This window comes from Etheostoma spectabile, chromosome 17 (assembly GCF_008692095.1).
Source record: "Etheostoma spectabile isolate EspeVRDwgs_2016 chromosome 17, UIUC_Espe_1.0, whole genome shotgun sequence".
NCBI classification, from domain to species: Eukaryota; Metazoa; Chordata; class Actinopteri; order Perciformes; family Percidae; genus Etheostoma; species Etheostoma spectabile.
The window spans coordinates 12,468,980-12,496,621 of record NC_045749.1 but is presented as its reverse complement, the minus strand read 5'-3'; the positions used below and the strand labels follow the sequence as shown (position 1 = coordinate 12,496,621).

Below are 27,642 nucleotides of genomic sequence, written 5' to 3'. Positions count from 1 at the left end.
CCACTCAACCGCTATTTCCCCATCCTGTCCTCTGGACGCAGGTTCCAAGGTTCCCCTTGGGGACTCTAAATTCAAAAGTGTATTTTCTACAGCATATCACATTCCATTATACAGTATTTCTAAAAGCCAGTCAGTTTTCAGTCATTTTCAGTACTTTTGTCGGAGTAAAAACTCTACTTGCAGAAATGCTTTTGATAGCTAATCCATCAGAGCAAACTTGCTTCCAGAAATCAATTTGTGTCAAAGCTGCAACGTAATCGAAACACACTGATTTCAAAAGTGCGACTGTCTTCTGGTGCGTTCATGTTATAGTGACTGCCTCACAAATACCTGTCCACGTTAACTGAATTTTGTTTTTTAAAAAGCGAATAGAGTTGATTAACTGTTGTCTTGGAGTAAAGAAAGTATGGTATGCTTAATGGATAATCTGTGACCTTTTATGTGTAAATGCATTTCTTTTTTTTAGCCACTGTCATTGTAGTGACTCGTCCAATATGCATCTCGTGAAAGTTTGTTCTAAACACATGGCATTGGCAGCAGTGATTTGATTGGACTAACTAGAGGAAAAACGGGTTAATTGACGGTGTAATGTCATTGAATTTTAAACACCAATTGTCATGCGATCTTTGGGAAGTGGCGTGCGACCTCTGGAACGTTTTTGCGCTTTTTCCTTGGAACATTGTCAATCCACCATTTTATATGTGTAATTTACTCAAGTGATGTAAACAGAACAGATAAAATCCACTGCTTTCTGCGGATTTCTGCGAGCCAACATGAAGATCATAACAGCAGAGTCCTTTCTGTCATTTCATTAGGAATTGAGTTTTTATTTCTAATGACTTTCTGTTCCCCATCGATTTGTTTCTGCTGGTTGTGTTTGCATTGCCAGAAGAGGTAGAAGGAAGTATTTTAGACTTGTATTCGTGACTTGAATCTCATTAATAAATTCATGTCAGAGATATTCTCCTCCTGTTATAGTAGCAAAAATAAATCTAGCTCTAAATCTCTACATTGCTTGAGAATATAGCACGGTTATTTGATCATTTTAATTTTTTTGCAGTTACAGTGTTTTAAATAAATTGACTTTTGTAGACATAATGTAATGTAGCCTAGTAGTTTTGAATACATTTTTAAACCAATAGATAAGTTTGTTTGAAAAATATGAATTTGGTTGAATGAATGCAAGTTGGTTTGTATATACAGTCGCTGAAGTTTGTGTGATCACAGCTGTGGAAACATTTAAATCTCTCAGGTAAACTGCTTTAATGATGGTCATAGGCAGAATTGACTTTTTCTTTACAACTTTAGCATAATATGTGCCGTCCAGTGGAGAGATTAGCTGCTCTGTCAGGTCTCGGGTTATGAGGCTGACATGACGCTACCTGATGCTGTATGTGACATTTTTAGGAGTTCACACAGGCAAATGTGGTGAGTGATGCTATGCAACAACCAGTCCTTTTAGCCTACTGCTTAAAAACGTTCTTTTGTTTGACCAACACATTGTATTTGCTTGAGTCAAACTTGTGTAACTTGTGCACATGGATGTATTTAGTTTTGAAACCATGTCTGAGTCTGATTATCTCCATTACAAAGAGATGTGGGGTGTATGTGGAGGATGTTGGGGCACTTTAGTCAAACCAACCTAACATCTTCATTTGTTCCATTACCTTGGACATGGATGCTGTGAGGCATATGATGTCTGTGAGGCAAAGGGGGAGGATGAGAGTCTAAATCAGCAATGTCTTGATGTCAAAGGTTGTATAATGAATAACTCACTCTGTGTGACTGTGCACCATGTCTCATCGTCCCAAACATCATCTCATCTGTTTTGGAAGTAGAGCTGAAATAAATAGCTTATACGTCAAGTGGCCAGTCAAGAGAATAATTATCTGCAGTTATTTTATTGATGTAATCATTTAATTTTCAAGCATAAATTCTGAACATTCTCCTGTTTTAGCTTCTCAGATGTGAGGATTTGATGCTTTTGTTACTTCTTTTCTAAGTCATATTGGCTGTGATAACAAATTGAATATCTTCTTGTTTCCAAGAAACAAGCATTTAAAATTTGTCACCATGGCCACTGAACAACAATTTTTGTACAATTGTCTGTCTAATACTACAAAGACAAAATTATTAAGCAGTTAATCGAGTACAGAGCAGATCAGTAGATTAATCAGATGATTATAGAACTTGCATCCTTAAATGGAAGTGAATGTCTTTTTGGTGTGGTGCCAAATTCATTTAAAACACAGAAAAAATTTCCCAAAATTACTTTGAGGACATATTTTTCTGTTTCCTGGATAGGGAAGAATAGAATTGACAGGAAATGATGGAAGCGAGAGGGGGAATAACGTGTAACAATTTCCTCAACCAGACTTGAATGACACGGTCAGTCTTGAAACCCTAGGCCACGGGGATGTAATGAAGTTGCTTTCTTACTATAAAAAGTGGTTAGATACCACTAGATGTAGGTGAGAAAATGTATTAATAACTTTTAATGTAATATGGGTGAACTGACCTTTTTTTTTTTTTTTACTTAAGACTGAATCTCTTCCAACAGTTTCAATATTAAATTTTTCTAAATTTAGTGTGTCTATAGTTGTGGGTGAATTTGCCATTAATCTTCAACTAAGTTGTGACATTTTTCCTTTATGCTTCTAAGTGGTGTGAGGTTTGTACTTGTGCGCTGGTGTCTGCGTTCTAGTGTATCTCTTTAAGAGAAAAGCATGTGTGTATGCTGGGGAGTGTGTGGTGAAGCACATGAGAGAGTGACAGGGATTAGCTTTGGAGCGAGTACAGACTCTGGAGGCATAGTGAGAGAAACAAAGAGTCTGCCCTGTGCCTTCCGACCACAGTGGGAAAGCTGTAGCAGGAAAAGTTAACCCTCTTCTGATGTTGTTTATGGAGAAGGAGAACCCAGAAATGAGTAGGGGGGAAATGCAACCATACCAAGCCACAGTCAAGCGGACCAATCACAGTTGTTGCGGTCTGTGTTACCGCAAAGTGTAGTTACATTTTTTGAGAAGTGCTCATCAGGGTGCGGCATAGGGTCCCTATCTTCACGTCAAACCTACAACGGGGATTTAACACAGAAGCATAAATCTTGCTTAAGCCTCCCTAGATTCATGATTAAGACTTGGTCAACTCATGTTGGCTAACAGCAGGTATGAGGAAATGTGGAAATCCTTTGTGACTGTAATACAGTAGGTTTGAAGTAACCAGTATGACTGGTATCGGAAAAGTTCCAACTGTATTAGTAACTTTGGCTGTGGCGAGAGAAATAGAACACTGTGACGAGTTTTGTTAAAGCCTGTACAGTGAGCATTTAGTCTTTTGCTTTATCCTGTTTATAGAGACTTGAAGAGCTGGGAGGTTAAAAATAGCTTCTTTGGCCTCATTGCAATACTAAATATGCAGTATGGACATCATTTATCTTGTTTTATGAATGTTGTTTTTTCACATACTGTAAAATCTAACGTTTTCCTGGGTATTTCATATGACCGACACCCCCTTCGGAGTAAAGCAATTCAGCTGCACAAGCAAAAATGTGAAAATTAAGGAAGCAAGTCCTAAAATTATTGCAAGACCATCAAAATGTTTAGCAGGTTTTCCAGCCTGGGAAAACCCTAATGAGCTTCCGGCAAATTTGAGATGTGCTCTGCAAGTCAGTCTGGCCAAGAGCCCATTCATGCCCGTTTCCAATTTTTCCAAATCGAGGCACCAATCACAACCGTTGAGGTGGACTTTACACGATGACGGTAGCACAGCGAGGGCCACGGAAGTGCAGCAACCCGCCGATGTTGCTGCTACGTCACCCGAATCGTTGGTCTGATTGGTTGAAGGACTATCCAATTGCGCCCAGAGGCGTTTGAGCGGTGTACTTTGGTGACCCTTTTGTAAATGTGCTGTGAATGAACCTTCCCCATACCCACTCTCAGTTAAAACTGAGAAGGGTCTGGTGTCAACCAGGCTACAGGTTTTCATGAAAGTAGAAATAGTTATGGGGGCTATGCCGGCCACTTTCATTTCACCGAAGTCATTATGTTCATAATAAAAGTAAAAAATCTTCTGAAAGTCTGTTGTTTTAGCACATGGACTTTACAGCAAGGTAGAAACAACATATAATAAAATACAAACTGTTCATTGTAGAGCTGCAATATTTAGTCAACCAGTTGTCAACTGCTTATGTAAAAAACAATTATTATAGAAAATATATAAAATAATATATTATTATTATTTTATAGACCAAATGATTAATCTATTCAAAACCGAGCCAGTGCACTGGAATGGAGCGCACGGCCAAATCAACAGAGAAGGGGCTCAGTGCAGTCTAGTCTTCAATGCTGCTGTAATGTGTCAGTAATGAAAGCCACTTGCTTTTACTTTTGATTACATTTTATTTTCTTGTGCCGGAGAGAGTTGTGAGAGAAGTGTTATCGGGGCTGCAAAAAAAGTTTGCAGGTGTGAGTTTTGCAGCAACCAGTGTTCACTGTTCAGTGCTCACTTTCCGTAACTCTATTTGGATATCAGCTTTGGCTAAAATCCCAACATGGAAATGTAAATCTGTGGGTTTAAGTTTGTACATCTGTACACCTGTGTATGTGTGTGCCTCATGATTGCATAAATGTCCTCTAAATACAATCTAATTGGAATTAGACTTTATAAGAACATCTTTTGAAAATGAGGTCCCAATGAGGTTAATCAAGTTTGCCTGCATACAGTTAGCATCTCTGGCTTCCTCTCTGCTGTGTTCTACTTCCCCTTCACAGGATTACATAATCTGTCTATTTAATCGTGTGTGTGTGTGTGTGTGTGTGTGTGTGTGTGTGTGTGTGTGTGTGTGTGGGTGTGTGTGGTGTGTGTGTGTGTGTGTGGTGTGTGTGTGTGTGTGTGTGTGTGTGTGTGTGTGTGTGTGTGTGTGTGTGTGTGTGTGTGTGTGTGGGTGTGTGTGTGTGGGTGTGTGTGTGTGTGTGTGTGTGTGTGTGTGTGTGTGTGTGTGTGTGGGTGTGTGTGTGTTGTGTGAACAATGGCAGGTGTATAATTTCAGTTCCTGTCTCTGCATTCTGGATTTTTTTTATGTGTTTTGGACTTTTCCCACATCTCTTTAGCTTTCCAAGATTATTATCTGCTCCTCCAGCAAATCCGTACGCATCCTTCTTTGCATTTTCTGTTCACACACACACACACACACACACACACACACACACACACACACACCTTGTCAAAACTCTAAGTAAGTCCTCTTTAAGTCTGCCACACACTGATATGTTTTTTTCTACTTTTTAAGTATTTACATTTATTTTCTTGTGAGGTTATCAGAGAGAGAATAACATTTCCCTTTGGATAAAAAAGGGACATTTTCCTATCCAAGAAAAACGGCAGACAGAAAGAAGACTACTTTCCCTCTTTGACTTACAACTGGTCTGGTGGCATTATGCCCATACTGTACAATCTTCTGTTTGCCATGTTGTGAACACCATATTTATCTGTAATTCTTAGGGATATAGGGTTCTCTAACATTTTATTGAATCTGAATTAAAATCCCTTGTAAAATCTATTCAGGTTCAGCTTTCAACATTTCTAAAAAACAAAAAGTTATGATTAACCAAAACTGATTTGTAATTACCTTTTGTTGGTCGTGAAGGCACAAACACTGCAGTTTTGTGTTCAAGACAATAAATAATAACCAAACTTTAAGTTTGGCGTTTGGGTAAGGTACTGAGGGAATTACTGTTGCTCAAATACAGGCTACAGCTGACATAATCTGCTGCTGGCACAGTTTGTCATTGTTGTAGAAAGGCCTGCGACTTGACATTTTGGGGAAATCGGTCTAGTTGCCATTTTGTCGAGAGTGCGATAAGGAGATTGCTACACTGTTATCAATAAGCTTTGTTTAGCAAAAAGGCTGGAAACAGCCTGGCTCTGTCGATAGGTCACAACATCTAGCACGTATTTAATGTTCACTAATTAACAAATATCTTGTTTACTTAATCTGTACTAAAAACGACAAGCCGGGTTTTTAATGGGAGTAACGTAAAATGTTTTTGGCAAGCAGTGTCAACCTGGTGTCTCTGCTGGAAGTCCTGGAAGTCACTGTCAAGTGGGGTGGACCAAATGCTTTACATGTGGTAATAATAAGTGCCCAAAAAGCAACCTGGCAATTTGCTGAAGGGTTGTGCCGCGGTAGAAGTGTCACTTAAATGGCCCATTTGCGTAACTCTAAGTTGTGTTCTTTAACCACCAAATGTGGCACAATTGGATTTTATATTTCACAATTATTGTTTCATATCAGATCGTTTAGTCTTGGGCAGTTCAGTGCTTGTGTGGAAGCGATAAGAGGCAGAGATGTCTCCAGTGTCTCAAAATGGACAAATCTGATCGGCAGTTACATGACTGGCCATTTCAAGGGGGCATTTCTCCAAAAGTTGAATCCATCTCAATTTAGCTTAGCTAAGGATTTCCCCTTGCGGCCCCCATCACCTCAGCCTTAATGCATTACCTTTTTCTAAATAACTGGGAAGACCTGCGTTTTTACCAGACCACCTGAGGGCTGCCTGATTGTGTGTGAACACAGCCTAAGTTGTCACAAAGTAGGATTTCTGTAAAACAAAATTCTAGCTACCAAGATGGAACTGTGGTGTCTTACATAAAAATGCATCACTACATTTTGGGTCTCAAGCTGGAGGAGTGGCTTAATAAAGTTATATACCTGCATGATGTTATGAAGGTATATATGTCTTGTGTCATGCTGAAACAGAAACTAACGAATGAAACTGCTCTTCTCTGGCCTTTTGGGAAATCAATGGGGAGCTGAAGGTTGAAGGAATTTCAATCTTTTCTTCATCTGTTTGGAATTTCAGTGATCAAGTCTCTTCCCAGCACTACCCTAATCTGGGGAATTCAACATGGATTCATTGAAATAATTGCTCCACATTGACCCCGAGCCACTTGTCACACTCTGTTGGGGACAGAGAGACAAGAAACTGATTTCTGTGGACTCAGGGCAGTATTACTGTGTTTATTCTGGCAACGGTACAGAAAATGAAACGTTTACTGACAATGAATCGCTTACTGTAAATACATAAATCCTCCTTCCTTTTTTTAAGTTTCACATGTTTGGTAATACTGTGTCATCCCTTTGGGTCTATTTTGCTTTGGTTGTCTTTCACATCTCCTTGGCAGCTGAGAGAGTGTAAAAGTTTAAAGTAAGTGTGTTAAATGTGTAGAAAGCATCAGCTCTTGCGTTTCCCCCCCGAGTCTGTTCAGAGCTCATTTAGCCAACCACACAATTAATCACATCCAAACTGGGACTGGTTAACATATTGTCAAATGGGACGGTTAACAAAGACATTATGAATGCAGTTAACTATAATATCATATGCTTTTGATTAATTCTGGACATAGGGTAAACAGGCAAGGAGACATTTCGGAGGCAGAGAAAAAGTCACTGTAATAGTCAAATCGCACTGGTACTGATTTATGATGCAGCTACATTTGAAATGACAATGAGATAAAAAAAACACATCATAATTTATTCCCAGTGAGTTATAAAAAAACTGTTCAAGTAATCACCAGCCTGTGTGTTATGTGTGTGCATATTGATGAAATTATACAATGTCAGGGACGGTTAAATAATCTACCAGTTTACAACAAATTTGACAGTTTCATGTCTTCATGAAGACATGAAAGGGGATAGAGAAGGGGAATGACATGCAGCAAAGAAACACAGGTTTGAGTTGAACCCGGGCTGGCTGTGCCAAGAAGTAAACCTCTATATGTGATTGCCCGCTCTACCCACTGAGCTATCTGGGTGCCCGATAGTTAAAGTGTGTGTGACTTGAAATCCAAAATATCGTTGTAATATCTCTTCAATCCCACGTTGTTTTTTTTATCATTAATCTTTTTTATTTGTGTGTGTAGGTCTCTTTCATAACCCACCAATCCTCGGGGGAAGCACCCCTTTAAATATAGTCTATAGTTGTAGTATAATAATGCTAGGATTGATTGGTACACAGCCGAGTTTTTCTGCCTGGTTGCGCATAAGAACCAGAGAATGGGCTCTCAGCCATATTGCAGGTCTGATCTGACAGCAGGTACACAGAGGGGCTTCTTGGCAAACTGAGTAACAGCAGAGCTCAGCTGAGCAGACCGTAGAGGAGACAGGACTGTCATTTACCTGGCGTAGGAGCAGAGGGGGGAAGAACTGGGGAAAAGGGCGGAATTGTATTTTTATTTTTTTTTAATAAATTGACTTCAGTGGCATAAGAGGAGCTCCTGTAGTATTTTGATGGGCTTGTCTCTCTGTAGACCTCCTGTTGTCAGGACTCTCCTCTACTGATGGATAAGTACCTCATTACAACCGAACTTACAAAAAAAAACCATATATCCATATAAAACCTCTTCACTCTTAGTTTAACAGTTTCTCATAACCAGTCAGTGGTGCATCTGTTTATTTAAAGCTGTTGTCTCCTAACACCTTAAACTGACCCCTGGGGCTGCTGCCATGGTTAACATCAAATTGGAACCACGTGAGGTCTGTGATTGGTTGGAGTGCTGTTGGATTTGTATCTATTAATATTGTTACAGTGAACTCTTTGACGTACAGCAAGCCCGGAGGGTACACACACTCTCTAAAGTGGTGACCTTCTGACAGCTTGATTCACAGATTTAGTTTAGCTTTATTAATCCTAAAGATATTCATGCTATAGCACGTACAGGTGTGTGTGTGTGTGTGTGTGTGTGTGTGTGTGTGTGTGTGTGTGTGTGTGTTGTGTGTGTGTGTGGTTTGGTGTGTGATTGTGGGGGTGGGTGCTGTGTGGGGGTGTGTGTGTGTGTGTGTGTGTGTGTGTGTGTGTGTGTGTGTGTGTGTGTGTGTGCCCCCCCCCTCCGGGCTTGCTGCCAGTCAAGGAGTTCACTGTAGGTTAGGTTTCACAAACAGGAAACACAATGCCAATTAAGAGTGGAGGGTTTTACTGCAGTTGTTGTTCTTTCAAAGCCCATTAATGACCTCTCTGGTGGTGCAGCAGCGGTTAGTGATGGATGTTGTTTCATCGGACTGCCGTAAAAAAACATTTGAGTGAACCAGAGGTCTGCAAATCTAGTGCACAAATACATGAGACAGACCTTCTTGATGTATTTTGTTTATCCCTCATATTTACTTTAAAATCTAGCTTGGGAAATGACACATGAATGCCCACTGTTAATGAATACAAACATTTGTGACTGAATACAGTAGGAGCTATAATGATATGATGATGCTCTCAGGCAGGTACCTTTGGCCCGGATTCACGCTAATTTACAGTAACTCATTAGCCACATGCAGAAACACTCACAATGTGACTGTGTGCTCTCCAGTGTTGTAGTAGGCCTACTCGAGATTGGTCTTGGTCAATTTTTTGAGGTCTCGGAATCGACTGCATTTACTCGGTCTTATCTCGGATTAAAAAGGACTTGGGCCAGTCAAGACCTGGCTGCAGGGATTTTGCTAAATTGCCTGTGCATTGTCTGAATTAGGCCTATGTGTAACTTAATGGAACTAATAACTTGACTCATATCTTATTTGAAATTTACCGTAAACCTCTTTCTACCTACCCCCATGCACTACCAAGGACGTGAATGCGGGAGACAAGAGAAGCTCTGGTTGTGTAACACAAATCTGGTATTGGTCTTGACTTGGTCTCAAAGTCGTGGTCTTGTTTTGATCTTGATACACTCTGCTCTTGGTGATGATTGGTCTTGGTCTTGGTCTTGGTTTAGGTGGTCTTGACCACAACACTAGTGCTCTCTGCGCATCAAAGTGTATTCTGCAGTCACACTGATGATACAGATAGAATTACCAAAAGGGAGAATATTCCTTTACTGGCTTTGTATTCAAATCCCCAAATCCACTTCACTTCACCGATGGAAGTAATGAATCAAGGCATGCAGATCAAAGAGTTGAATATTTATAGACTGGATGTAAACAGGCCATCCCCAGGTTTTTATTGCACATGTTTTTATTTACACATGCAACTACAGTAGAATCATAACATGCACAACAATTCTGTCCTCCACTTCGACATGTAGTATGTAGAATATTAGAACAATATAGAATTATTACAATATATTATATATTGTCAAATGTACTTATTTTTCCTTTGGGAGACTGCTGTGTAACTTGTTTTGTGTTTCACAACAAACAAACATGCTGTGGGTTTTTACCGTCATGTGAATAAGCAGTTAAAGACAAATGGCAATGTTGTCTTGAGTGAGACACACACACACACACACACACACACACACACACACACACACACACACACACACACACACACACACACACATTTTGGCATTGAGTTAACCTTGCTACTCTACATACTTTCTCCAAGTCTCTGAAGCCGTAAACCATTTACTAAATCTTTATACACCTCCCATAATTGGTATGAGATAGGTTTGGATAAGAAAAGCTTTAATCAAAAATATAACCAGATTAGATTAATTGATAATTCAAAGAAATGCTAATTAGATGCAGCCATAATGCATTTCCACTGACAGGGTTTTCATTAGTGTTCCTTTTCAGTTTGATTTATTGCTGGATATCTAAAGGCATCATCAAGTAAGAGCTGTTTTCAAGTCACGTTGTATGAAGTCATTCAGTCTTTTTAGTAGTCCAAATTGATTGATAAAATGTTTATCTTTGAGCAAACAAAGTTTTGACTAATGCTCTAAATGAACAATACTTATTCTATTTGTTTTAATTTAGTTTTTCCTGTGATGCAGTTTGTGATTTTCATTCACCCTTGACTGCATCCCAGATTCTTCCACCATGTAATCGACTAGTTTACAATTTAGGTGTGACGGAGAAATCTCTTTTAATGAGTGCTGAGGTGCACACATGATCAAATGATTCCCCCCCCCCCCTTTGGCACCAACCTGAGACTGCCACTGTTGCACAAGATGCTCATATGGCCGCTAACTTTGTTTGTTGTTAGATTGTATCAGCATAATCATCATCTTGATGAATACCGTACTTATCAGAGACAGTGCACTGATAAACTGAAGTGGCAGCTCTGATTGTGCTGGTATAGCTTGTTAGTGGACCTGTGTGGCATTCTCAATCTAAAGTCTCCACCCCCCCCCCCCCCCCCCACAACCCCCCCCCCCCCCCCCCCCCCGCCATCAACGCTGGTTTCTGATTACTGCCATTTCACTGACCTCCCATCTGTATGCTTGCTTTTTGGTTTCTTAATCCTGTCATTTTCATACTGTGGAGCTTGAGGGGTGCTTGGAAAAACCGGTCTGCGTGCAAACACACACATACACACACACACACACACTCCCCAGTGGTGAGAAGGAGCTAAAGCTTAATTGCTGTCAGTGGCAGTACAGATGGCTGCATTAACTGAAGTTAAGATGAATCTTATGTAAAACCTCTTGTGTAACTCCCCAGGACAGCCCCATACTGCCGCAGCTTTCATGACTCTTGTCTGTCTGATCTATCCAAGAACAACAGGGAACCACATGGACTGTCACTCTCCCTTTTGTGGAAATCATGGCCTTGAATCTTCAGGTTGTTGGAAACAAGAATTCTTGCACACACATATTCACCTCCTGTAGTGATTTATTACACACTTTGGCGATCACCTCTGTGATGATTTATTAAAGTCTCTGTACTTGTGCTATTCTGAGACTAACTTCTGTTGTCCTGTGGAAAACCACATGCATTTGGTTTTTTGAGAGTGGCCCAAAGTTTTCTTCCAGTGTACTGTAGGTCAGCACCAGGACACGTTCATGGACTTGCTTTTGTAGAGTTTCTAATGTGGTTAAAAAAAAAACTATAAAATAATTACCCAAAGTAACAACAAATTAATTTGTTCAAACTCATTTGCCTGTGTCATGTGGATTGTGAAAGTGTTTATAGTGACAAAAATGAATATCAAAATTAATAACTGCAAAAAAATGCATTCCTCCAAGCCACTCAAGTGCATTAGGATGGAGACAGCAGCAAAACCAAACCTGACAGCACATTATCTGTCGTCAAGTGCGGGTAACTGTGTGAGTCATGGGGGACGGGGGTGCCAAGGAAGCCGTTATGCAAACGTTGGCCACTGTCATGCCTCAGAGGAGGCCACAGACACTCGCAGCGCTCTTGAGCAGTGCCCCCGAATGTCCATATATTCAGACTTTTATTCCATATATTCAGACTTTTATTTAATTTTAATTTTCTTAAGTGCGTGCGTGCGTATGTATGTGTACATACATAGTATAATCTTATTTGAATGTGATTTTTATTATCTCGTAGCTAATCTGTCCGTTCTCTGTGCCTCCTCTTTAGGGCAGCGCGGGCAAGGTGTCACAGTTCAGACCATCATGCCCTTTGCTCTGGCAACAGGACAGCAAGTGTGTGTTTAAGCGCCCCTGGTTGGCTCTGCTGGGATGAACATGCCACTGCACCAAATCTCTGTCATCCCCCGTGATGTCACTTCATCGCGGGTGTCAGGCAGTGGGAAAGCTAAGGACAAGGACAAGCAGGTATGTGAAGGGTTAAAAGGCTGGGGACAAAGTAAAGGGACAGTTTTCATCCCATAAAGTGTACTTTTGATCTTATAGAGATCTACAATAGCAAGGGGAGATTCTGCAAGCTATTCTTATATCCCACACATTATTTAGTTAAGGGATATTTCACCGTTGGAAAGATGAATGAATCTTTAAATTGGATCACTTATGTAGTAGAAATATCTAGGCAGAGAAAAGCCAGAAAACGTGTTTTTGGCTTATGTTGATTCATAAAGACACCAAATCCCAGCATGCACTCGCTGCTCTACAAGTCCACTCCAAAGTCACGCCTACCGTTTACGGACATAGACTGACAGACAGTGAGGCGTTCAACTCAAGTGTGTTTTATTGTCATTTCAACCATACACACAAAACGTTTCACCGTGGCTCAAGTGATGTTACACTTATAAAATATATAAAAATGACTTGCAAAACAGGCTACATGTAGTGCACACACATTATAGGCTCAGTAAAGTCCAGCTAATGCATTGGTTTTGCAGTTGAATAGTGGGTAGAATACAGGATTTGGCACCTTTGCTGCATTTTGTAAATCGTTTCTACTTCAAATTTACAAAACTACTCAGTAAAAACACTAACGAGAGCACTTTTATTTTAGCATCTCTGCTGCTTTAAAAGTTTTATTTTACACACTCAGGATAGTCACACACAAAAACCTGGGATTTGGAAACCAGACCTGCCACATCTGAAAAGTTTCATTTGAGCCAATCACAGTTTTCTGATTTGAGGAGGATTTGACTTTTCTCAGAATTCAAAGAGAACTCTCAGAAATGTTTAAACCTTTCACATCTGAATGTCATTATGAGTTATCAGGATATTTGTAATGTCTGAGATTGTTATCACTTTTGATTTGTCAATAATAACAAAGGTCAGGTGCAAGATCATCTGTTCAGTCTCACAAGCAGCTCATCAACCTTTACTTTCTTTCCCCCCTCTCGGTCTCTGTACTCCCGCAGCATCAAACTCTGAAGTGCACTCAGAGTGCAGTTGCTTTTTTGAGCTCATGAACAAAGCGAGGTGCTAAGACAATATGTTCGTGGCCTGCCCTTTTTTCACCGCCCCATCAGCTCACAATAGATCCTGGGCGCTAAGTGTAACAGCACAGGTGTTCTTAAGAGGTTTCTTCATGTTTCATATGGTGCTGTGTTTCAGCCTCCTGTGCTGGAGAAGTGATAGTACACACAAACTGTAAACTGCCGCTGACATATGTGTTTTTACTTTAAATACACACACACACACACACACACACACACACACACACACACACACACACACACACACACTTGAACCATTTATTCATGTCCACGTGAAGAAAATACACACATGCACACACCTCACCAGTGATTAATGTGCGAGCTTAATCTGTGTTCACAATGAAGCTCATAAGCATGCCTTGTCATTGCAAAGGTGAAATAAAGGTGTGCGTTTGGGTTGCTGAAATACCTTTTTGTACAATGCATGGTTAACAGGATTAAGGGGTTTTAACTTTGAGAGCAGTTGTAGCAAGGTTAACTTAATCTGCTAATAAAAGTGAAACCATAAGCTGTATAATGTCTGGGGGGCATTTGGTCTCCCTGTTGCCATGTTAGCTTAGTGTAAAGATCCACCCCGGCATCTCCCTGCTCAGAATCACTTTCCCTCTATTTGTGTCTCCTGCTGGCTGAGCCTCCTTTTTCCCACTGAGGAAAAAGTGGATAACGCAGAGACTCCTGTCCTCAGCAGAGTAGAAAGTGAAGGAAAAGAGGAGAGAGTATTTTTGTGTGTGTGTGTGTGTGTGTGTGTGTGTGTGTGTGTGTGTGTGTGTGTGTGTGTGTGTGTGTGTGTGTGTGTGTGTGTGTGTGTTGTGTGTGTGTGTTTGTGTGTGTGTGTTGTGTGTGTGGTGTGTTGTGTGTTTGTGTGGTGTGTGTGTGTGTGGGTGTGTGTGTGTTGTTGTGTGTGTGTGTGGTGGTGTGTGTGTGGTGTGGGGGTTGTGTGTTGTGTGGTGGTGGTGTGTGTGGTGTGTTGTGTTCACAGAGCACAAGTCGCTAGGGTCTTGCCTCTTAGACAACACAACTGGTCTTTTAGCGCTCAAGAAAAAAACAGAACTTTCCTCTATTTAGAATTCTGAGTTAGTCAGCTGCTCCTTCAGAGAGCAACACATCTTTAACTGTTGCTGGCCCCTCACTAGCCTCTCTCCTACAACGCCACTCAAGTTCATTTGTCTTCTTCAAACTCCTCTTTGGGTATGTGCTAGTGGGCAGTATGGATCCTCCACTTTGAACTTGTGTATAGATAGATAAATTGAGGTTCAAGAAATACTTTTAAAGCAGCTTCAAAAGATTTGGAGAGAGAGTTTTATTTAGTGGGGAAAAAATAAAAAATTCTCTTACAGTTCCCAGCTTTGGCAAATAATACGGTCAGATTTATTTGAGTCTGGGGTTTTTGATAAGGCGAGCAGTGAATAGATTATGCATGAGTTGACAATAAGTAAGCTCTAGCAGATGGGGAAGGAGAGAGTCTTGTGGTGTATCTGGGAAATGCATACTGAGCTGCCATGTTTGTTGATTATCTAACATCTTTAACCCCGTCGGCAAAGTCATTTGCTGGTGTCTTTTACTGTAAATATAGTTAATGACATGAGCAGCATGTGATTAGTGTACATCCAGCAGAGTTAAGAATCATAGCAAGGTTTTAGTGGAAACAGATGTAGCTTTTATTTTCACACAACACATGTATTCACACCAACATGCATGGCCTCGCTTACAAGGGTATTATAGGGTATTATATTTAGCAGTATATCTCTGTAATACTTGATACACGCCTTTCTGATGCTGCATGTCTTTTTTTATGAAAGCATAGACAGCCCTGGAAGCTTTGTCCTTCAAGAAGCGTGTGTCTGAGTCCAAGGACAGTCAAGACTCCTCGTCTCTCCTCTGATGTTTGGTGGTTTGATAATAGCTGCCGCTGTAGAGCTCCTGGGCACTGATTTTGGGCTCCACAAAGCCCGGCTCCCTCAAACACTGACCACCATAGCAAAATCTTTGAACACAGCCTCCAGGCCGAACAGGGACTGTTTAACGTTGCTTTCTTTGCTGATTTAACAAAGCACTTCTAGTATAGTGACATTACTTGTTCACTTTAAACAGAGTTCTTGCACTTTTTGTGTAGTTGAAGCATTTTGGCTGAGATAGTCGTGTCGCCTGCTGGTTTCCACCCAGTACGACTTAATCCGTAAAATATTTTTACAAAAAATACTGTTTCACAAAATGTGTTTTGAAAAAAATATTTAAAATGCCTCTCTCAGCCTTGAGGCAGAGAAACATTTTGTGGTTCTACAGTAAACTGTCCAAATCAGTTCCCGCCACATTGCTGTGCTGAGGGGCATGCAAATGGAAATGCCATGATAGTCACACAGAAAGCCTTGGGGCTGGGTAAACTAGGCATGACATTCTGAATTATCAGGAAAAGAGTGTTTACATGTGTGAAAGGAGTACATAAGGTGGTCACTTCTAGTCTGAAGCAAAGAATGTGATCTTTTTATTTTGCAGACTTTAAAGGTGCAAGTACAAAGGATCCTGTCATCTTTGTGTTTTCCCTGCTCCATGTATGGTACATAGACAATTTATCCAGTTTTCCCAGTTAATATTTATGTTACACAAATGTGGACATGTGTGCACATAATTTCTCTTTTTCTTTCTCACACACATACACAAGCATACAACCTTTACGTTTATGCTGGTGTAGATGTTCTGAGGCCACACAGGTTCCCCGGCCTGTCTACAAAGCAGAAGCTGGAGAGCGATGATAACACTTAGGCAGAATGGGATTCTCTCTAGTCTGGCAGATGTTTTCATAAAGGTCTGAATGTTGTGTGTGTCAGCAAACTAACCTACTTTGCATATGCCACTCATGGAATTCTGAAATTTACAAACTTGGCAAACACCCTTTCTTTATCTGCTTATACAATAAATACGAAGTCATTACTGACTGAAAAGTGTAGAAAGTTAAAGAGTAAATGTTTTTCTGTTATGCTTAACTATAGCAAATAACTATATTAGCGTTTAAGAGATCTTTTATCTTTGTTTTTTATCTTTTTGATTTATATTTTAGTCTAACTTTATTTCAAAAACATAGTAAAAATGCCTATTTATGATCCCAACAATGACAGAAACCGTGAAAAGCAACACATTCTTACATTTCAGAAACTGAAACCACTAAATGATTGCCATTTTTGCGTGATAAATAACTTAAATGCCTAACTAGTTAAAGTTATTTAATGCACAACAAAGAAGCAGTCATTGGCAATAAAAATATAAGTCTCTAGGCCCCCCCATCAATGCTAATTAGATTATTTTTGGGGGCCTTTTCCCCCTTTAGTCAGAGTAACCGTGTAGAGACAGAAAGGTGGGAGAGAGATGGGGGATGACACACAGCAAAGGGCCGCAGGTCTGATTCGAACCAGGGTTATAACAATATATATATAACAATATAATACCTACTATAAATTATTTGCAATTTAAGAAAATGACTGTAAATAGGAATGCAAATGCATAATGAGAACTGATGAGTTCAAAATGTTTATAGTCCGGTGGGATTTAGCTGTCCCTGAGCCCAGTGGTGCGGGACCCGATGCTGTGGGACCGTCTGGCAGAACAGTTTGTATGATGGTGATTTGAGTTTCTGATAATCCTGTTGGCCTTCTTACTGCACTGCTGGGTATGGAGGTCCTCTATGGAGGGCAGCTCTGTCCTGGTGATGTGCTGGGCAGTTTTCACCACCCTCTGAAATGCCTTACGTTTGAGGGCGGGGCAACTTCCATACCAGGCGTTAATGCAGCCAGTTAGGATTATTTTGATGGTTTACCTGTAGAAGATGCAGAGTGTCCAGGGAATCCTTGTTTACCCTTCTCAGCCTGCGGAGGAAGAGGAGCTGCTGTCTTGCAGTCTAGGTGAGGGTGTCTGTGTGGTATTGGATTAATCAACTCATTATTTCACCACTAACTTGCAGGATTCGCTGCCCACACTTTATTTACTGCAGCCCATTAACCTGCTGCTGTTATTTTTCTGCCTCTTGCCTCTCTCTATCTCACTATCTGAGCCTCTCTTAGTGAAAACACACATGTGAGGATGTGCAGGTACACACAAACACACCTACATGCCAGCAGCTGGTGTTGTTTGTCAGCCCGTCTTTTCCCAGAGGACCCAGCTGCGCAAAGCCACTTGAGGTTGAAGTGCTTAAAAACATAATTAAATGTGGAAGGGCCGACACGACGGCCGGGCCTTTTGATTGCCTTGACAGTTGTAAGGAAGGACAATGCTTCACCTTTTTTTTGTTAGCCATTGTGATGACTCCACGGGTTATTTTACTTTTTTTGGTAGCTGTGTCACTCTGTGCGATATTAAGTTTTATATATGCGATTACCTGCTCTATGTTCTAGTAGACATGGCATAATGTTGTATGTTAGTCGCAGGTGAGTTTGATTTGTCTTCAGCGTGAGGGGGCACTGTGTGTATTTCAGCTCTTGGTTTCAGAAGAGCAGCTTTTAGTAGAGTGCGAGGCATTCAGAGGAGATGGTGTCTTCTAATTAACCCCGGCCCCATCGCCCTGCACCCACGTGTAGATACACTTTCACAGCTCAATATTAACACTTTGTTAAATGAGAAGACTGCTTTCAGATGTTCTTTTAGTTAAAGCACATTTTCAAATGATTGCATAATTTTCATGTTTTGTAGGCTGCTGTATAACCTAATCCAACAGATGTATAGCTATTATCCTGCTAATTCACAGAAATGTGTTGAGCCTGTCACACACTGCAGGAACAGAAAGTACACCTGAACTCAAAAAAACCTTCCAGCTGTGAAAGCCCCCACTTTTGCCAAAATGAATTTAAAAGAACTAATTTATTTTTGCCATGGTGCATTTCTCAGATTTTGAATGTCTTATTTATAGGAGCGACTGTAGTTATAGTGCACAGAGACACAAGTGAAGAGCCTGCAGAGACAGAAATGTAGAGAGGCAGAGATAGACAAGTTATTTCCAGGAAAGAGCATGCAGCTGCCTCAGTCTTTGCTATGCTTCCACCCAGAGTGCTATTTCACACTTCTGTTCACTGTAAGTTGTCTCTGCAGGGTGACTTAGGACGCTGTTTAATTTCCAGTGACTTGCTGACCTGACTCCTATGACTTGCCCTAAACATTCAGCCACTGCCAGCCAGATCAATGGTGGAGGCTCTTTTGGCTTTACCACAGCAGCTGTGTTCATCTTTCTGAGAAGACACTGCCGATGTTTCCCTCGTTGCAGCCTGTCTTCTCGTTCTGTGGAGTCTGACGCACAATGGCTGCCTGATGTATGCTATTCATATGCAGCCGTACACCCTGGCTGTATAATGAGTCTGATATGACTCATGGTTTTGCCATCCATTGTGGTGGCCAGGATTTGGTGAACGCACAGGCACATAATAAGTCCCTTGTGCATTCAGTGAAAGATGGTGGGCAGTCAGACACTTTCCAATAAGATATAAAGAGTTTCCCAATTGTCGATCATTTTGCGGAGAAGGAAGTTTAGGCACAAATACGCACTAGATTCTCTTAACATTGAGACTGCCTCAAACTTTTGTCCAATCACAGTCTCCTTTAAATGTCTCTCCCATATGTTCTCCTCCTTTCTCTTCTCCCACCACCTCCTCTTTTGCGTTCTCCTCCTCCATTCTGGAAGGATGCAGTGGAAGATTAGCAGTTGATCTTCTCCACCTATGGATTCACTCATGTGACCACACTGTGAACTTCTCCTTTTTGCTGTCTTGCTGTCTGGGGAAGCAGGTGTTGACTTAACTCAGACGTTTAAACTTCTGTATAAAATGCTATGACTGTTCATTTAGTCATTTAGTCACCTGACCTGTGTATGTGGAAGAACATTTTAGCTTAGCACTCAGAAGAATGCCTCTAGATATGGCAATGTTGGTCTGTCGTTCCTAGTGACTTTGGTGATCCACTGACTTTATATCTAGCGCCATCATCAGGTCAAAATTTGAATATTTGACCAATACTTTCTTTTAGGCCTGAATACCTGCAAAGCTATTCCTATCAGCCTCAGCTGTACTTTGTGTTCACTGTGATTCAGCAAATTGTCGCATGCTAGCACGCTGAACTAGAGATGGTGAACATGGTAAATATTATACCTGCTCGAGACATTAGCATTATGCCTATCCTTACAGAACCATCAGTGTGGCTGGTTAAAGAATAAATCTGGTTCAGAGTTTTATCCATCATTCCAATTGGTTATGATAGAAATATGCTCACTAAAGTTACTCTTAAGTTCCGGGAACAAGGCAACATCTACAACAAAGTGTGACGGGGCAAAAGACTAGTGGTCAGATCATCAGACAGGTTGGCAATGTTTGATACAGATCTTTATAGCACAAAATGGTTTGAATTCACGACCATAGCAAGTAGGGCAGCATGTCAAAGTGGAAGCAGATTTACCATACACTTTTGTTTTCTCCAACAAGTAAGTTTGGCCTACCTGCCCGCAGTCTGACTTGTTTCTGGTGTTGTAAACATGTTTTTCTCAAGATGGAACAAAATAGAACAGATTTACTCCAGTTGTTTACACTGTAGCCAGTAAGCCAAAGAATGGAGACTATAATGGGCATATCCCGACTCCGCCTGAGAGACTGGAATACAGCCTGATTTAGACCTATTTGAACTTCAAGATATCTGTTAAACTTAGCCCGATGTAATTCCCATCCTTTGAGTAAATTACCACATTGCAGCATATCCGTGTAGGCTTCCACATGGGCGTCACAGATGTGACATTGTTATACTCGACTTGTGTCAACAGGACACATTTTCAAAAGTTAAGGTGCAGCTAAAGTCTGGAACTGTTTTAAAATGGAATCTGAAGGCAAGGCAAGGCAGCTTTATTTGTATAGCACATTTCAGCAACAGGGCAATTCAAAGTGCTTTACACGAAATCAGTTAAACAGATAAAACACAAGTACAAACAGTTAAAAATCATAAACATTAAAAATTAATAAAACACATGAACAGACAGTTAAAAACAAAATAGAAACCTTAGGACACATAAAACACAAAAATAAAAGTTACAGTGCAGCATAAGAAATTTAAAGAAAGGCAGCATCAAAAAGGAAGGTCTTCAGCCTTGATTAAAAGAACTGAGAGTAGCAGCGGATCTACAGGTTTCGGGAGTTTGTTCCGATATGAGGATCATAGAAACTGAAAGCTGCTTCACCCTGTTTAGTCTGACTCTGGGACAGAAAGTAGACCTGTCCCAGATGACCGAGAGGTCTGGGGGTCATAGTGTAGTAGCAGATCAGAAAGTATTTTGGACCTAACCGTTAAGGGATTTTATAAACGAGTACTTTGAAATCAATTCTTTGAGACACAGAGAGCCAGTTAAAGACTTCAGAACTGGAGTGATGTGACCAGTCTCTTGGTCTTAGTGAGGACTCGAGCAGCAGCGTTCTGAATCAGCTGCAGCTGTCTGATTGATTTTTTAGGGAGACCTGTAAAGACCCGTTACAGTAGTCAAGTCTACTGAAGATGAAAGCATGACCAGTTTTTCCAAGTCCTGTTTACACATAAGTCCTTTAACCCTTGATTATTCTTAAGTGATAGTAGGCTGACTTTGTTATTGTCTTAATGTGGCTGTTAAAATTCAGGTCTGATCATGACTACACCCAGATTTCTGGCTTTGTCTGTTGTTTTTAAAATTATTGAAAGCAGTCTGTTGGGCACTTGTAATATTTGTGTAACCAGTGTTTAGAGCGGTGGAGTTAAGAGTTTCAACAATACCACTATAATAAATTGCCTAAAAATAAAACATCAAGTTTTATACGCCACTAAGACAGAAAAACTGCTGTATTGTTTTACCTTCTGACATGACAGGCAAGAAAACAATACGGAGGGTAATAAATATTTTGCCAACGATTCCGGATGTTCTGCACTTTTGGTTTTTATATTAGTGACTATATGTTATTTTAATTGGTTTGTGTTGTTTTAGAGAAATTAAACCATCAAAGCTTTAAAAGCTCCACAACATTTTTTTACTTTTGAAGAATATCTTCATAGGCGTAGTTGTTTTCACTCCCTTTTAAGTGTTCACGGTACAGCTAAAATATGTACAGTATATCACATGAGAATATGGGATTGGAAGGTAACATTAAATGATCTTGATCAGGGCTGGGAACATTCCTTGCTATAATTGCCTGCATGTGCATTTTATGTAAATTAATGTTGATACGCAATTTACAACTTTAGTTAGTTGTGAAAAATGTCACTACAAAAAAAATTCTCAGGGATATTGTTGTCCACCTGTGCTGTGCTATTCTTAATCTGTGTCAACTAGAAATGTTTAAGTTTTATAACCGTGTGAGATCATTTTTTTTTAATTTTTATGGGAGAGCTACTAAAGAGCCAAATGAAGCATTCATCCCTTTCAAAAATTTTGAAATCTTCTCTGATTTAAATGAGTGATGGATCCATTACATTTGTTTCACAATCAAAGAACATTTAACTAAAGGACAAGGCTGCTACTTTTCCCCTAGTATGCTTTACAGGAGGGGGGAAATCTCTACTTGTTATGTTGAAAAGAAAGAAGAGACAGCATTCACAATGAGCTCCTATAGGCAGAGTAGAATAGCAGATGTTTGTTGCTTAGAAATGTCTGTAGCTTGAAGCCCAGAGCACCTTTTGAAATCTAACGATCTGTCTTCAGCAGGTGTACAGCAAGTGTCTCAACAAAGATTCATCTTATGAGGCTTGTTTGGAGAAAAGAAATCTACTGTCTTAGACCAGTGCTTTACTTTCAGACATGTTTAGACATATTGGTTTCTATGTAAATTAATTACTATTGCAGATTTAATGTTTGTTTGAGACAAATGTGGCCTGGGAAGTGAATATAGTATTTTGCCATTATTGCACTGCTGGACCAGTTCAAGACAAGAGTGAACGATAAAGATAATAGGCAGCTAGAGTCATGATGCCATGTATCACGGGTCATAAGCCACTCTTGAACCCATGAAATTGTGTTCGCAGTTCTTATCTTATCACTTCTCACTCAGCCTCTGGATGGCACAGCTGCATGAATGCACTAGTAGCTGGTGTCTTGATGAGGCTTTCAATAAGCTCTGCAGAGTGCAGAGGACTGCAGCCCGACTTTGACATTCATCGCCGTCTACCATGAGGAGGAATTGAGTAATGGTGAGAGAATTAAAATTTAAAGTGAAAATGAGCACAATCACACTCTTGTTGTAAACAACTTGAAAGGGAGTGAGAGAGGAGCATATGGTTGCCGTAGCAATGGAAGCAATGGAGCAAAGGCAAGACTGAATAAGAGTACTATTGGCAGGACCGAAACAAAACGGGCAGACTGTGGAGAAGCAGCCTGCTGTTCACCCAAACATGCCTCAGCTTTGCTTCTGTCAGAGCTGTCAAACAGTTTGTGCCAGGAGCGCTGTGGTTTTTTATTTTGCCACATCAAAACAATGAGTATTCAGGTAGTGGTCCCTCCGAGGACCAATGCCATCCGCCATCTACACCAATGTCCTGATATCAAGCCTTTTGCAATGGTCACCTGACTCACAAAAATGTCTTCTCTGTGAAATCGAGGTGAAGCCTATTTGTGAGAGCGTGAGCTATGGATTTTTGCTGTCAGTTCTACGTCATTTTGATTGATGTGTTTATTTGAACCCACAGCCCCTTACACACATGCCTAAGGAGGTTGGTAGCTACTCCATCATGCATTGCCTTAGGTCATGCTGCCAGGTGTGACAGAAATCAGACTATGTCTTTTGAACGCGTACATACACAAATACTTCTTTTTTTTTCACTTGTAGGGCTGTGGCCACCCTGAAGCTTACCTCCCAAGGACTTTGTGAAGCTGCTACCTAAACCAGCATTGTTTTTAACTTTTTAACTCCCTCTCTTAACCATTCACAGACACACTGACACAAATTGACTAATTGTTTTTTTGGCACACACACACACACACACACACACACACACACACACACACACACACACACACAGAGCGAGAGAAAAGCACACACAATGCTTAAATTAGCACTAATGTCCGGGAATGCTTTGCACACACTTGCACATGCGCCCATTGTTTGTTTCAGCGTTTCTACCAAACAACTTGAGGCCAGGGTTGCAGTTGCTCAGCTTCTTGGAAATAAAGTATCGGGGCAAAAACATTTTTGGATGTTTATGAGAGAACACTTTGTCTCTTAACTCTGACATTGTCGAGAAATTATTAATCTGTTAAAGCAGCACATGTTGAGCAATATCTTCATAGCACATAGACATAGACCAGTCTTAATTTAAATCTTATGTTAGGGTGATTCAGCGGAGATGACTGTCTGTATTTAAGCCGGAACTCTCCACGAAATGTGCAACTCTGAGTAAGGGAAAAAGATTTTTCTCTTGGATAGGGAGAAAACTGTTGAGCGTGGTCGCAGCATGTAAATGTATGTTGCACATAAAAACAAAGCCAGCCACATGATTGAAAGCTGAAACCGCTACGCTATGATAGACAAAGATAATATGACGATACAGAATTAAGTGAGGACAATGGTGCATTACTGGCACCGCAGTCAACAGGAGCAACGCATCAGATCCTTATCCACCAAAGTACTCTGACTGAATACAAAACATATAGAGCACTGTTGGTCTCCCAGGGAGTTGGATTACTCCGCTCAACACACTCTAACTGCAGAAAAGGAGCACTAAGTATGAATGAGAAGAATGTTAAAGACTGCTTCCATAAAAATGTTAATGTTATGTGACTCTTTACCTGAGGGCATTTGATATTTTTATTAGCTGATTGATGTCTTTTCTCCCTGCCATCTTTCACAAATCCTAAAAAGACGCTGTTGTCTCTGAAATGTTCAGTACAAGCATGCTTATCTAAGTGCAATGAATGTGTAATCACCACTTAGTAAATTTACTGACATGTAAATCATGCATTTTGGGTTTTTGAGCTCGGAGCAGAGCAGTCCACAGTCAGTTTTAAGTTTTAGCATGAAAAGTAACTCCTTTGTTTATTGAAAGCCACTTCACTCATTTAACACTGTTGACTGAGGGCTGAGATATAAAGCAAGCAGTTCATGGGGCTCAGTACTTGTTGAACTTGTTGTAAGGCCTCTAGTGTCATGAAAGCGTAAGGGTTGAAACAAGTGGTGGAGAAATGCTGTAAAAGCCGAAAGATGTCATCAGGAAAGTATCACCATCTGCTCCCTCTTTGAGAGCTGATTTCAGTCTCTTTTCATGTGGAAGTGCGGCTCTTTGCGATGATGTATTCATTTAAGCTGTCTGCACACAGACGGAGAGCTGACCAGACAAATATTGACAGGGTGGATTGAGATTGTAGCAGTGATTGGAAGGAGGTTTGAGCAAATAGAGTCGGTGGAAAATGAAGATGTAACATAGAGAAAATGTAGAGGAGGATGAGGAATCGCAGAATATGTTTGCGGCAGCAGTGGGAGATGGAAATGAAGAAACAGGAAAGGTTGGAGTGTGGAACAGCTTAGAGCGATGGGAATTTAACTTCATGCTTATCACTTCATAAAATAAAAAGTTAGCCTCACTCCTTTGACCCCAAAGAATGTTGTATTGTTTTGAAGTTGAGTTGAGGGTATGTGCAGGACCAATAGGGGTCAGCAGGGAGCAGTAGAGCAAACTGTATCTGAGCTTAGAGTGTTGTAGCTTTATGTTTGACTTTATTAAACAAGAATATATAACAAACAAATACAGACGTTCGTATAGGCAACTTCTAGTCTTATTGCATTCCTACAGCCTTAACACAAGACCAGACTTGTTGTTTTATGATGCATCAAAACACTCACTTGTTTAATCTCTCTTCTTGTTTTTGGTAAAACTAGCTTGCAACCAGCCTCCAAACCAGTACGATGTCTGTTTGATTATTGTCTATGGTGCAGCCTCAAGAGAGATTTTGTCCTAAATGTGACCTGAATCTTATTCAAACTTTGTGAACTTGAATCTAACTTGTCTTTTTTTTTAATGTGTTAATTACAAGCAATAACGACACTCAAATTCAAAATATTTTATCTCCCTGGTTCCCCCTTCTGAACTTGTGAGCATTTTTATGCATTCAAAATGCAAATGTACCTTTCAGTAAATTGCACGCGCGAGGCATGTAAGATGAACAGCCTTTAAATGCAAATTGCTGCTGTTGCTCTGGACCATATTTATCTGGGAGCCAAATGAGGCCGGATAGGAATAGGTGGGTGGGGGACAGATTTATTGTTCCATCTTTCAACCTTCATCGTCAGTACACGGAGGTGGGAGAGGAAGAGGGTGTGTAAATTCAAGGTTACTTGCCTCAGCTAGCTGTAGTCTAAAGGAGTGAATAGTGTTATAGCCCGCTGGTACACAGAACATCAAAGCATCTTGCGCTAAAAACAAGCTGAGTCGGAAAGAAAGGTCTGAAGAGTTTGTGTTTACTGTAGCCTTTTGTACATCAGCAAAACGACACACCTCTTAGGATGCTGTCCTCTGATTGTAGCTCTTAGAGAAATTATTTATACTTCCTATTTGTGTAGTTCGCTTTTGTGTAAATACATGCATGCTGTGTTTCTATTCAGCTAGATCAGAGGTAAAGCAGTTTCAACATTATATCACTACACACTTATTAAACAGGGTCTAATAACTAAGACTCTTCACTTAGGTTATTTTTACCTGTTGTTTGCTGTGGGTAAAGGCACAGATGGAAGGTTTAGATGTGGGAGAGGTAGCTTTGTAACCCTAGGTGTGTTTGTGTGCCAACAGCTCCCCCTCTCAGGGTTTGAATACTGATGGGAAGCTGCTCACAACCCCAAAATCCTGATCAGGTCTCGGAAGGACAGGAAGGGTGCTGCTCTGGTTGAAGAGGATATTATTGCATTCTGAGTGTGTGACTGTAAAATTCCGTAATCTGTAAATTTGCAATGCAGACTTCTCCAAATGTCAAGGGTCAGAAATGGGGCGCCATCTGTTTAACAACAGGTGATGGTTGATGATGTCATAGCTAGTGGACAAGGGCCTAAATTGAGTGAGGTGGGTACTGAGGAGGGGGGATGCAATAGTATTTTTTATTCATGTACTGTACATACCGTATATACTGAGGTCATTCCTGCAGCGATGCACATTTCTAGCAAAAGTTCAGCACAGATGATGGATCTAAAGAGAGTTTTCGAAGAGATGGCTGGATGGAGTATGCTAATCCTTTTCACACAGCCTTTGAAAAATCCTCTGTTCTCCTTTCCTGCAAAGTCTGAAAAAGTCTGGGAATATAAACACCAGAACCCTAAAAAACTGTTATTCCTACCTTCTTATCTAAGAAAGACATGATACCAATCCTCATTACCTCCATCAGACTGCTGATGTTTAAAGGAGACAGAGCTAAAGCAGGATTAAGCCTGATCATTGATTTTACTTCAAAGAATGCATATAACTACTGTAATTACTTCTCTGCCAGTAAGAAGAACTTAGCAACCCGTGTACATTTGTGGTCATTCAGTTTGAAATTTGACTATCTGTGCTGGTGTTAAAGCCCTTTCTGTCCATCCGTGGTTCGAGACAAAGTGTCTGATGCCGGAGACAACAGGTCAGCCAGGTCGAGAGTTGAAAAGCACAATGAGCTCTGCCCTCGTGGCTATACGCCACTGTCTGCATCTTAATAGCTTTTGATGACTCATCACATTAAATGCTCACATGCACACAGTAGTGGTTTGATTATGTGAGAGAGATTCTCGTCATACCTTAGGAGCACTCTGTTGCAACTTGAGAAGCATTTAGGATTCATTGATCCATCCTGCTGAGAGTGTTGCTCAGGATCTACGTCTGTCACCAGCTTCTGCTGTCATCCACTGCTCCTCATAAAGCCTAATGCACTGGTGAAATACTTATCTAATTCAGAAGGTTATCACTGGCCCTAGGTGCTGATGTTGAGATTGATATGACGTTAATTCAGTCAACACAGTGAATGTCGAAGGTGCTATTTTTTATATATAAAAAACGCTGATAAACCCAGAGGCTGGCAGATGTGTGTGTGTGTGTGTGTGTGTGTGTGTGTGTGTGTGTGTGTGTGTGT

General features: G+C 40.6%; 1 protein-coding gene across 3 annotated transcripts in view; it reads left to right on the top strand.

The window, feature by feature from the left end:
- The window catches only part of marchf8 (membrane-associated ring finger (C3HC4) 8), a 65,435-nt gene that overhangs the window by 5,119 nt on the left and 32,674 nt on the right, over positions 1-27,642 (top strand). For 2 of the 3 annotated variants that reach the window (XM_032540718.1, XM_032540720.1), the window contains exons 2-3: positions 12,314-12,506; positions 12,548-12,552. In XM_032540718.1, coding sequence (XP_032396609.1) covers positions 12,415-12,506; positions 12,548-12,552 — 97 coding nt within the window. In that variant the 5' untranslated portion in view covers positions 12,314-12,414. Of the gene's footprint in view, positions 1-12,313; positions 12,511-12,547; positions 12,553-27,642 lie in introns of all 3 variants that reach the window. The other variant, XM_032540721.1, reaches the window with a different exon arrangement.